This window comes from Myodes glareolus, chromosome 21, assembly GCF_982192425.1.
Source record: "Myodes glareolus chromosome 21, mMyoGla1.1, whole genome shotgun sequence".
Lineage (NCBI taxonomy): Eukaryota > Metazoa > Chordata > Mammalia > Rodentia > Cricetidae > Myodes > Myodes glareolus.
In genome coordinates this window covers 44023677-44036180 of record NC_142046.1, presented here as the reverse complement: position 1 = coordinate 44036180, position 12504 = coordinate 44023677, and the positions used below count along the sequence as shown (strand labels likewise).

General features: G+C 33.4%; 1 protein-coding gene across 6 annotated transcripts in view; it reads right to left on the bottom strand.

Moving 5' to 3' along the window:
* Positions 1-12504, bottom strand: part of Slc4a10 (solute carrier family 4 member 10) — a 231728-nt gene that overhangs the window by 79582 nt on the left and 139642 nt on the right. For 3 of the 6 annotated variants that reach the window (XM_048426118.3, XM_085681046.2, XM_085681047.2), the window contains exons 7-9: positions 7141-7232; positions 6152-6241; positions 877-1034 (exon numbers count right to left, since the gene is read on the bottom strand). In XM_048426118.3, coding sequence (XP_048282075.1) covers positions 877-1034; positions 6152-6241; positions 7141-7232 — 340 coding nt within the window. The remainder of the gene's footprint in view (positions 1-876; positions 1035-6151; positions 6242-7140; positions 7233-12504) is intronic. The other 3 variants (XM_085681048.2, XM_085681049.2, XM_085681050.2) reach the window with 3 other exon arrangements.

The following is a 12504-nucleotide window of genomic DNA, read 5'->3' as shown; positions in this document are numbered from 1 at the left end:
TTTTGAGTTCTAATCAGAGGTTCCCAGAAGAAAACATATTCTTTAAACCCACTTGCCAGGGCAGCTACACTTCTCAGCTCCTTCCATTTCCCTAAGCAGACAGGCTCTGCCATGGTTTGCCAAGGCCATATGTGCATAGGAATCAGGTTAAATGGTCTCAGGAGAGAAGGAAACAAGCTTCCTGGATAAAGCAGTAGGAGTCTAACATGCTAAAGTCAATATTCTACTCTTTGCTTTCTTTTCTCATAGTTTTCTCCACGAACATCCTTGTATCTACAAAGCAGGAATCAACAATAAGAGAATTCATTTCTCATTACCTTTATCTTTATCTATTAGTTTCAGTGTATTCTTAGGTAGTAGAAAACAAGTTCAGGTAATGAATTTAAACTTGACCTTTTGACCAGAATCAACCACGTTCATTGGATGACCACCAATGATTCTTCAAACCCTGAGAGCAGAGACCGAATGACCTAGTACTGAAGAAGCATGAAATTTTTGATTCCAACCAGGCATTTCCATAGATGCTGAAGACCTAACCCACGAAAACCAAGTCTTCCATGATTCTCTCTGGTGTGACTACACACTTAGATCCTCTTCTTAAACATACAGTTCAATATAATCTTTGAAAAACTGTAGAATAGCTGTAAAATAAACCCAAATTCTACATATGAGAAGCATGAAATATGAAGTTCGAGAAGGAGGCGGGAAGCCCACAATAGTTTTTAAAGCACCCCTACATTTATAAGCATTAGGCAGCAGGTTTATGAATAATAAATTCATTTCCAGTCAAGGATCTATCAGAAAACTTTACTAAAATATTACCATGTCCTAAGATAAATTATTCCATAAGCATAAAAATTCCTTGGAAACTTTTACCTGCTTGGGATTGGAACTTCAGCCAGGCCTTGGAGCAGGACAGCCGGAGACAACCTGACGAAGGCGACGACAGTCCTGTCCAGAAACTCCAGCTCTCCCACCAAGATGTTCGAAGCCTCAGCACCCGGAGGAATCTTCTTCATAAAATGCAGATCAACCTGATAGCATCACAAATAAATGCTTTAATCATGTTTAATTATAATGTCAACAACTTTAATATAACAGACGAATTTTATATTCAATATATGGCTACTTTAAAATAAATATATTTTTATAATATAACTTTAACACTTGTTTTCATTCTAAATTGTGTTATGTTTTTCATATTGTACAGTTGGCCTGAGAAATTCTTCAGTTGAAGTTGCTCATCATACAACTGAGACATGACAGAATAAAGAAAAAAATGGGTTAAAAGAATAGCATTTTAAATGAGGGTAGATCCATGGTTGAATTTCTACTATGAAATGTCTGTGATTTAAATGAATGAAGATAAAACAAAAAGGACCACTAAAAGGAAATGCTAAGAGAAAAGGGTGATGCTTGAAAATGCATGTAGAAGAGTCTTTAAATACATATCATTTTTATGCATGGGGCTTCAATGGAAATGAAGCTGTGGCTTTAAAGCAAATCTGCAAGGCCTATTTCTTGTTTCTAACTCATTTGAGTTGCTTTTTATGGAATGCTGTTTTTTAGGGACTAGGAGTTTATCTGCCCTAGTAATTGGTTTTATGCAATTATGCTAATGAAAAGGGGACCAAGAATCAAAGTGGGAATAATGAGAGAGAGAGAGAGAGAGAGAGAGAGAGAGAGGAGAAAGCGCTCTGCCATATATCAATGAGGCTAAGAAGACATTTATAGACAATATAATTAGTTTGAAGCCTTAAAAATTAGAAAATACTATTCCAAGAAGTTTTAAATCAGTAAAATGTTTTAACGTACTCTGTATGCACACAAGTAACGTTATACAGTTTGAGCAGCCTATATTTTATACATATATGCATTTTAATAACATTTAATGAAAAAAGAGGACATGAATCTGGAAGACAGCAAGAAAGGTTATATGAGAGGGTTTGGAGGAAGGACAGAAAAGGGAGAAATGATATAGTTACATTATAATCTCAAAATTAAAGAATTTTAAAAGCACTTTATAAATCCACAGCTATAGTCTAATGATTATATTTAAAATGTTTCCCAAATTAAGGCATTTGTACAGCTATTTAAAGATTCCTGATAAGTTCTATGTAAATTATGACTGTTAAATTAATAAAACAGTAATACAGTTATATTTAGCTATATTTAATTAAAAGGATTAAATATAATAGCAGTTTATATAACTGTAATAGCAGAGCATTTGCCTAGCATGTGGTCAGCTCTACATAACCTCTCCAGCACTGAAAAACAAACCACAATTAAAAATAAGGATTTGCGGCTTTCCACCAATAGTATAGTGGTACTTTATCTTAAAGAATCATTTATGAAATTAAAAGTTTGCATAGAAAGATTATTTCGCAAATATTATAAGCTACATGCTCCACCATTTTTCTCTATCAATATACCCCCAATATAAATGTATAAATTCTTCTTGTATTTATAATGAATATTAATGCCATGTATTTTGCTTTTGTAGAATCTACCCTTTTAGTTCATAGAAAGCAAGGCTAATTCACAGTCTTATTGTGATATTTAAAATGCTTTAAATTAGTAATGTCTGCAGGAAAAGGATGAAGGTTTCCTATATATTGTACGTGTTGGGATAATTTGTTGTTGTTGTGATATACAGGGTGTTTATGTGGCTGTGACTGGCTTTTATGTGGGTGTTAGGAATCTGAGTGCTACTCTTCACCTTTAGGCTCCATCTAACCACTCCGACCTCTGTGAGAAATATGCAACAACCTTTTAACAAAATTTTCAAAGCTTAAAAGAATAACTAAATTTATTCAACATGTAGAAAAATCTATGACAAACAGATCAAAACTTTAAAAGAGGACGTAACTTTTTTACAAAGACCAATATAGGCAGGTGAGTTGGCTCAGGCACTTGCTGGCAAATCTAAGACCTGAGTTTGGTCGTTTGCATCCAAACGGAAGAAGACAACTGACACCTGCATACTGTCCTCTAATCCTCGCATAGACGCGGTAGCATACAAGCACCCTCACATGCACACAAGTGCTCACACGTGCACACAGGCACGCACATACAAAGACACAGATGCAATACCAATATTAGATTAAAAATAAAAACAGATAATTTGTAATTAATAGGAAATTTATTGGTAATGCTTGAAGTATAAATTCTGCCTAGAAGACTTTTTTCTAATTCATTTTTTTTTTTACTCAACCAATATAAAAGTCTTTGCTATTAAAGTCTGCACCTCAGAGAAAGGACAAAAATAGAATTAACTGCTTTAAATTGAAATTTGGTTGAGTCAAGGATTGTATAGCATATTAAAAAAGTTTAATTAACAAAAATGTGACCATTATATTGGATTTTATATCACATTAAACCAGACATATAACTGATATTTATTACCTAGAATAAGTTATGCAGAGTCTGATTTCAATATCAGCAAAGCTTTCTTGTCATTTTAAATATAATAAATTACATTCATGTGTCTGTGGTCAATCATTGTATTGCAATCATTATATTATATTATTCTTGCACTACATGGATATTTATGGAAGGTGTTATATTTTATAATTCATTAATCATATTTATATTTTCTGATTAAATTATACCTAGAATAATCCTATATTATTATATTATATTAGTTCACAATTCATAAATAATCTCATTTAGCAATATTCTGTCTTCTTATTAAAACAAAAAACTGTATTTAAGAACCACAAATTTTATTGTGTATTAATTTAGAGTTACATAAAGAGTACTTGAGGGTCTAGGTTACAATACTTAAACATAAAGCAAAGAAACCAGCCTACAAACCACAATCCCAGAGAACCTAGACAACAATGAGGACCCTAAGAGAGACAGACATGGATCTAATCTACATGGGAAGTAGAAAAAGACAAGATCTCTTGAGTAAATTGGGAGCATGGAGACCATGGGAGAGGGTTAAAGGGGAGGGAAGAGAGAGGTAGGGAGGGGAGCAGAGAAAAATGTAGCGCTTAATAAAATCAATAAAAAACAAAACAAAAAAACAATACCTTTCTAAGACACTCCCCTAGTGGATTCAGACACTTGAAACGGACATAGAAAAATCCTGGAAGTTTCAAGTGCTTTGAAGAGAACCTTCAAGGAGTCAAGCTACAATTTGCGAGTTCTAGATTTATACCATATTTTTAGACTGTATGGTCCCTGCTATTATACCACGAAGAGAAAGAAGCCTGATTTTAGTTATTTGGGACTTAAACTGTTGATGAAAACAGTTCAACCCTAGGCAGCTAGATAAAAGAGATGACCATGGAAATGCCCAGCCGGGGCACACACCTAGAGCTGAAAGAAACGGAGGTGGAAATAAAGAGAAAGCTTCGGTTTTAAAGCTATTACTAAAGCACGATAGTTAATGGAGGTTCTTTCAAGCAAATGGTGCCTGACAGTGCAGTCTGGAGCAGGTGGCACGCGCAAGTTCTCTAGGACTCCGTTTTTTGCACTAAACGATGTGACTCAAGTTTTTTACTCCCAATATGCTTCATGCACACCACGAAGATGAAAAAAGGAGAGGTTCTTCGAGGTGGGTAATTACGGGACACTTCTTTAGGACCATCTGAAATACATGAATCACTGTTGACCTAAGAGAGCCATTTCAGAGAGGGGAGCAGATAAAAATGTAGAGCCCAATAAAAATCAATAAAAAAGAAAAAGAAAAAAAGAGCCATTTCTACTGTGTTCAAAGCAAAACAAAAAAGAGGTTTATATTATTTAGAAACACCTGCTTTTTGAAGGCAGAGTGGAAAGAGCCATAATCTGACGTAACAGATTATGTTAACTGAATAAACCTGGAGGACCTAAACACTGTAGAGGCTAAAGATGTGTTGAGGGTTGGTAGAACATAGGATCAAGTTATATAAAGTGAAAAGGGCCTTTGTAATATCTCAATTTTTGAGTGAGATTTAGGATCTATACAACGTTCCTGGAAATACTGAAACAGACACAGTAGTGTGGAGATTAGCTTAACTTCAGAAAATCCCCCAGAAAACTGAAATCATTAGGTTGAAAACATCTTAACTTGCACCCTTTCAGAATCTGGCACTTAGAAAAGCTTTCATAGTGATGGATCACGACAATGCTTTCCAAACCCTAATTCTCTGCTGCTCCAGGTTATAAAACTAGGAGTGCTTCCTGTTTGGTTTTATCGCTCTAAAACTAAGGACTAAACTATTTTGAATCTTATTAGATTCCTTCAAGAAACATCTTTCTCAAACGTTGTTAAAGGCACTGAAGATCCAGTGGAGGCCAGCATGTTAAGTGTGGTCTGAAATGTTTTTGACACTTCCATTCACACTCTTAAAATAGTGGTCACTTTATGCTCAGTCTGACAAACCGCAATACCATCGAACCTCTACAACAAAACAATAAGCACACATTATTCTTATTTTAGGCAATAGTAATGCTGCAGTGTAGAGAGCTTCTTCAAAAGTCGTAATAGATAGATGCTAGACACACAGCCTTCCCTAGGCACGTTCTTTCAGATGAACAAAAGACAGAGGGATGCAGATGGCTGGCCTAAACTTCCCCATTAAATGGGCCAGTAAATGAAAATGTGATGATGAAAGAAAGGATTTAATGAGAGAAAAATCTAGTTTTGCCATTTCTATGGTTCTAATTGTCAGGGGATCCTAGGGATGAGATTACTGTCCTGTTTAATTGGCAATCTCCATTTCTCTTTAATGGTGATGAATTATTTTTGAAGGTCATAAAGTTAGGCTACCAAACACTCCAAAATAGCTTGGATATATAAAATTCAATGTATAAGTTTTTTAATATTAAAAGTAATTAATTTCAAGGATGTTCTACATATTTTAAACTCACTGTTTTTGAAAAATGTCAACTCTTCTATTGTTATAAGACAGTCAAATCTTATGTCATCACTGTTAAGATTGATATTATTTTGAACTAAGAACAGCAGAAATTAAATTTATGGAAGTTTGTGACAGTTTTATTATAACTTACAGATGAATGATGATATAATGCTTTAAAAATATAATTTAGCGTGGCAGATGGAATACATTTAAACTAGTTTAATATTTGAATTACATGCCTCTATACAGTGAGATGAGCTTTGAACTGCTGTAGAAATAGAGCCCAAATATGCCCTCACCTCTCTCTCTTGCTGGTGTGGAGGTCCTTTTTCATGCCTTTGTTTCATCCCACAGGGACTAGTATGCCCCTTTTGCTGGCCTCCCAGTCCCTGCACGCATAATTAACAGACTTAAGCTGGTACATCATGCTACCACAATTCTCCACCAGGCACCAGGGGAAAGGCATGCACATAGCTAGCCTAGCTCGTGAACACATGTCCCAGGGATACTAAAACAGGTCCAAGGTGCTGATTGCCATTACTTTTCCAGAACTTTGATGTAGATTACTACCTCAGACCAAAATCCGTTCCCACTTTCTTTCCCTATTGCTAATGCTGAGGACTTTACCAAAGCCCTGCTTCCTTATCAGCCACTCAGAGAAAATCGTCCAACATCCTGATTTTAGACCAATACTGGAGCTTCTCTGTTCTATTCAGCTGTTACTTAGCCACAACCACTGTAGCATACACAAGTCAGAAGTGCATAACCTAGAATCCCATTATTTTCTTAGTATAAATCCATATAAATTATTTTATTTAGATAATACCCATAGAAGTAGCTCTCAACATAATTAGCCCTTAGGCATGTTTTTATTCAAATTCTGTTATTTTACCTTCTACGGCTTACACTCGCTTCTCATTATACAGTAATGGTAAAGATTTATATCAGATGACTTGTTTTTCTACATAATAGGAATTTTTGAGGGGGGACATCTAAAAAATATTTTAAAGCAACAGATTATGCTCTCTATGAAGTCCAGTTGTCCTTTTTTACTTCAAGGATACATTACAACAAGTGGCTGAATCCAAATGATGATTCATAAAACTTACACAATCTGTTTTCTCACATAAGCACAGCCCTGCATGGGAACTGAACTCTAACGTTGTCTATAACAACTTAAAGCTTTGACTAACAACCCAAATAAAGGCATGCAGATGCCCATGTCAACAGGTAACAAATTCTACTAGCAATTTAGCCACTTCCTTAGGTGGGAGAAAAAAAGGCTCACCTTGCTAAAGTCCACAGTGCTGTTTTCCCTGCTCACGTCATTTTTATTCTCAGCACAGGCTGGAGCAGACTGAGGAGACACAACCTGACCTGCTGAAAGAGATTGTTATTACAGAATACAAACAATTACTTACACAGTTCTAGGTAGACTTGGTGAAAGACGAACTTCAATTTAACTGAACTTAGTAGAATCTTTTAATAAGCTCGTGATGTAAGCATGAACGTTCAGTTAAACAGAACTATATCAATGTAGAGATTATCAGTTACAGATAGAAATGGGAGAAGTCGATCAAGAATATTTAAGTCAATTATCAATTTAAAACTCTAAATGATTATTCTCTTTGAAGAGAAGCTGCCTTCAAAACTTAATTGAATTTAACCATAAAGCTCATTGATTTCTAAATATCAATTAAAACCAATTGCACATATTAAAAAAGGCATAAGTTCCAAGCTCTTGACTGAAGAATTTTTGACAATATCAGAAAAGATGAATATCAGTAACTATTTGGCATACTTTTAGGTTCCATTATGCTTAGAAATCCAAATCACTATGTACTTTAGCACTAAAATTTAGAGTTGGAGCTTATTAGAAATATGGGATCTTGTGCCTATAATTATCCAGTTATATAAGCTCTACCACTCATTTGCTATCAAGATCGCTAGACTAGAGTTGTACAGGTTTTCCACGAGCAGTATTGAAAATATGAGCACGCTGTAGTTCTCCCTCCTTGTGTGAAAGGTGAGGTGGGTTATCTGGATAACCGAGCTGGGAATGTGACAATAACTACGAAACACAACGCCCGCCATTCACCATGCCGCAGTCCTCATAAGCACAAACCCTTTGAGATCTGCCCAGAGTGAGCAATCAAATGATAATGAGCCTGCTTTATTAATTTCCCCACCTATCCTCAGCCCATCTCCACTTGTTACTTTCACTGTGAAATAAGCAATAAAAATTTAATGTTGAAGCCTTATCTACGTTCTTCTCAAAGGCTTCAAAAATCTCTTTTACTTTTATTGCTCTCAAGCATGAGAAATACTCTTTGTGCCTAACTTTTCTTTCTCCATGCTGAAGTCTCACTTTTATTCAGAATTCACCTTTATTCTCATACTTTCTGATTGCTACAACTCTGAACTTCTCTTAATTCCTTTAAATAGTTACAGAAAAAAATCAATTTTCCCTGTTCATCAAGTATGATTAAAAACAAAATTATTTATTTTAAAAATAAGAATATTTATAATTATAATCTTACTGCTTAGACTAGTAAACCTGTCAGTAAAAGATCATCCTTTCTTTGATAACAATTTCTGGATTAAAATAACCTTGTCAGAAAGTAATAAATTTAATTTTCTTCTAGCATTTAATATTTTTCTGCTTCCATCAAATACAGAAAAACAATATATGTAGTAAAGATAAAGACAAAATGACATCTTAAAAAAAATTCACCTCAAACCACAGCCATAGATTCTGACTTTTGAATACATAACTCAAGGCAGTGCGCATCCTTCAGAGGAAGTCAGGTGAGCTTTCCATTCTCCCATCTCTACCTGCAATGTGTTCTCTACAACTGAACTGTTCATCAGCAGCCATTCAATTTACCATTCCCAAAATAATAACTGTTATTATAAAAAAGCCTTTACATAATGCATTTGTGCTACTAACAGATGTCTTCAATCACCAGTTTCACAACATTTCTCCATATTTTCATGAGTTAGAGCATTAGATATATTTAAAACTAAATTTATTAACCGTTCTGTAAAATAGAGATAAGACTAAAGTTATAGAAAAAAATAAATAAAGATATATGTTTTCTTATAATAATTTGTCATATAGTTAGAAACTACATGAAATATCAATTGCTTAAAATTGTAAGAAAACACATACCAAAAGAGTAAAGCCAATGCAAAAACAACTTTGATGAGATAATCAGATAGCAAATATGCTAGAACTTGTAATTTGAAAAATCTAGTTGCTGTTTTCATTCATATATTTCAGGAACAATATTTCACAAACTATATTCAGGTTATGAACTATATTTAAACATTGGCACTTACATTTTATTTTGTATTTGTGATCTCTAATGTATTGCTATTACATGATAATTGTAATAAACACATTTGGATATTTACAGTTGTATGCTATTTTTATTTTAAATTAAAATTATAAAATATTACCTTTCAAAGTTGATAGTGAATTAGAAAACACTTCTCTGAATATTTTAAATGATATTAATAGTGACCTAGTTCCGGATATCAAGCAGGAAGCGTGTTAGATGGCAGTAAGTTCGTGCTATTTCCAGAGTACAGACATGTCTAGAAAATGTGTACTACAGAGCAGACATCGTCTGATACAGGTACAGAAGCCACAGTACTTGTTCCTTCTATACTTTAGAATGATACATAAATATATCTGTCACTCTCAAAGTCCTTCAAATTTTAAATAGCATGTAAAATTGTAATGTTACTTCTAAAGTATACATTGAATAATTAAAGTAAAATAATATAAATAAAGTAGTTTTGACAACTTGCAGGGTACTGAGAATCTGTAGGTATCATTTAAGACCTAAGCTTAAAAAGCTTGGCTTTTTAGGAAAATTACAGATTTCAGATGAAACATACACTGTTTGTTATATAAATAAAGCTAAAATGAATGCCTTGCAATAGTCCATAGAACTACCAGATTTCTCAGACTGTAAAATAGGTTTCATAATTTTGTAGTGCACTCTCCTTTTTTTGCTTAATACTTATTTAATGATGACCTTTCAGAAGATTATGGGCTTAGATTCCAAAATGTATTTCATGAACTCAAATACTATCACATAAAATGAATAAATAAATTTAGGGACTGACTGACTTCTGTGATGAAAAATGTCATTCATAAAATAACAGTTCTCAGACATAGTGACTGCTTTCTAATGGAAGAGAGAAAAAAATTTGCAAGAATATTTTTCTCTCTGGGGGAAACAAGTCAGAAATCAGCACTCGGGTACTGGAAACATTGCAAGTGCTGCTGGCTTGTGAGAAGTTTCTAGTTACTTTGACATTATGCTAGCAAACGAATATTTGTCCATCTCCTTCTAATTCCTCCCCTTGTTCACTGCCTGTTGTCAAGATGGAAACTTACTGTAATCAAATGGCATCACAAAGTTGGATTGCCTTTACTATTATAGTATGTAAATCTCAAGGCATTCAGATACCACAATGAAACAGATATAAACTCACTATTCTTACTACAGTTCATGAAAATTATTCAAAGCTTGATGAAATATCAATATCACTAATATAAACTGATGTCTATGACTCTTGAAGTGTAAACATTTGAGAAATCTAACATCATTCTTTCTATTTAACATTCATTTTTAATTCATTTACATTACTTATTTACCTGTTAAAATATGGTTATATATTTTAATAAAAATCTAATTTATTTCATATGTATGAGTTAAAGTGTATAGTGTATAGCATTTATATTAGCACCTGTTTGATTTTCTTTGAATCGTATTTGAGTCTCTACATACAGTTCTCTCATATATGTAAATTGTGTGCATGAGCGATATAAAAGCAGTTTCAAAATTTTTATCTGGTTTAATTCAAATCATTAAATCATTTATTACAGACAAGTATCATTATTTGCTACTGATTAACCCAGTCTAAATCACACGTAGTAGAAGGAAACTGGGATGCAGACACAGGGGTCCAGTACTGTCATCCTAGAGCCCAAGCTGGTTACACTACCTCAGAACCTTCAACGCATTTAGAGTACCCAAAGGGTAGGAGATGAGGGAGGTACAGAGATGAGATGAGCCTGTTAGAGACAGACACAAGACAGAGCAAAATGAAGAAATATAGAGATGAATGACAAAGTTACATATATGTGCAGCAATACACTTATTTATGGAAATTGAAAACATGGAGAAAGAAAGATAAATACTTAGAAAATTATGACTAGGTGAGTTACATTTCAAAAACAGAAACAGTATGCATGCAATTAAAATTGTTAAAAACTGTTATGTCTGGAAATAATTAGTTTCAAATGAAAAATTAAAACCTTAAATATGTTATCTTAGAAATGTATTTGCTCTTAAAAACCAATTTCTCACAGCCCAGTGATAGGACAGTCTTTAAACAGGCACATCAATTGTGTAAATTAATATAATTTTAATTTTCTTTTAACATTTTTCATATATTGTTATTTCTTAATGCGAAATCTGTCCAACAATACTAAGAAGCAATATTCTAGCTTTCTCTTTCAGTGTAGACCATTATGATGGATAAATATTATATGCTATCTTATTTATGATAATACAATATTAAAAAAGAATTTCTAAACACACAAAGACCTCATGCATCTGGAAATAAAAGTACAGCATTAAAATAAAAGTTAATTTAAGGTACTAAAACAAAGAAATATCATTAAAAATACACTTGTGTTTAATGCTTTAGGAGCTGCAATCTACCCAGGTCAAAATATTCAATACATAGCCCATCCTACTAAATCTAAATGTTCTCCACTTAAGACTTTGAACAGTAATTTAGAGAAATTAACGGAAACCCTGCAACCCTTTCAGATTTTGCAGCCAGAAAATCTGCAATTGGAAAGTGTTCTAACTAGTAGGGAGGGAAGATGTGGAAACAAAAGAGCTAGAAATTAATAGTAATGAATAGAGGAATGAGATACCCCATACTACAGAACTCATGAGGCCCAAGAATGATCAAAAACATGAAATCAGGAAAATAACATCATTTTACAATAGAATTGCAATATAAATTTCTCCATGTGTTAAGAGAATGCCTGACATAGCTGATAATATAAGCATTAATTTATTTTGATTTATTGATCACCTAACACAAGTCACATTTGTGTTTGAAAAAATATTTCTAGATTCAAGGAATGACTTGAATAGTATGGATAGTTTTCATTTCAGTACATTTTACAGGGTCCTAATGTCAAAGTAGATACTATTTTCTATTATTCTTGCCATTGTTTTGCCAAATGTAACTGTCACTTTTTATTGAAACATCAGAATCAGTCATTTTAATTCTCACAGTTTTGATGCTTAATGAAAAGTGAAAGTTAAACACAGCATGGTGGCATTAAAAATGCATGGTGAATCCATAGCATCCTGCATCTTAGCCCTGAGGAGAATGTGCAGAACACCAACAATATTTACATATATATGTAAAATGTACATATATATCAGTGTATTTGTAGGTGAGATTGACAAATTATCATAATGACTAAGAAAATATTACAAACAGAAAGCGTGTACTTGGAAAGAGAAGAGAAAGAAAATATGTTATTTTGTTGATGAAATATATGAAGCATGGAAGACCTACATTTGAAATGCAGTGTCTAGATACTTAA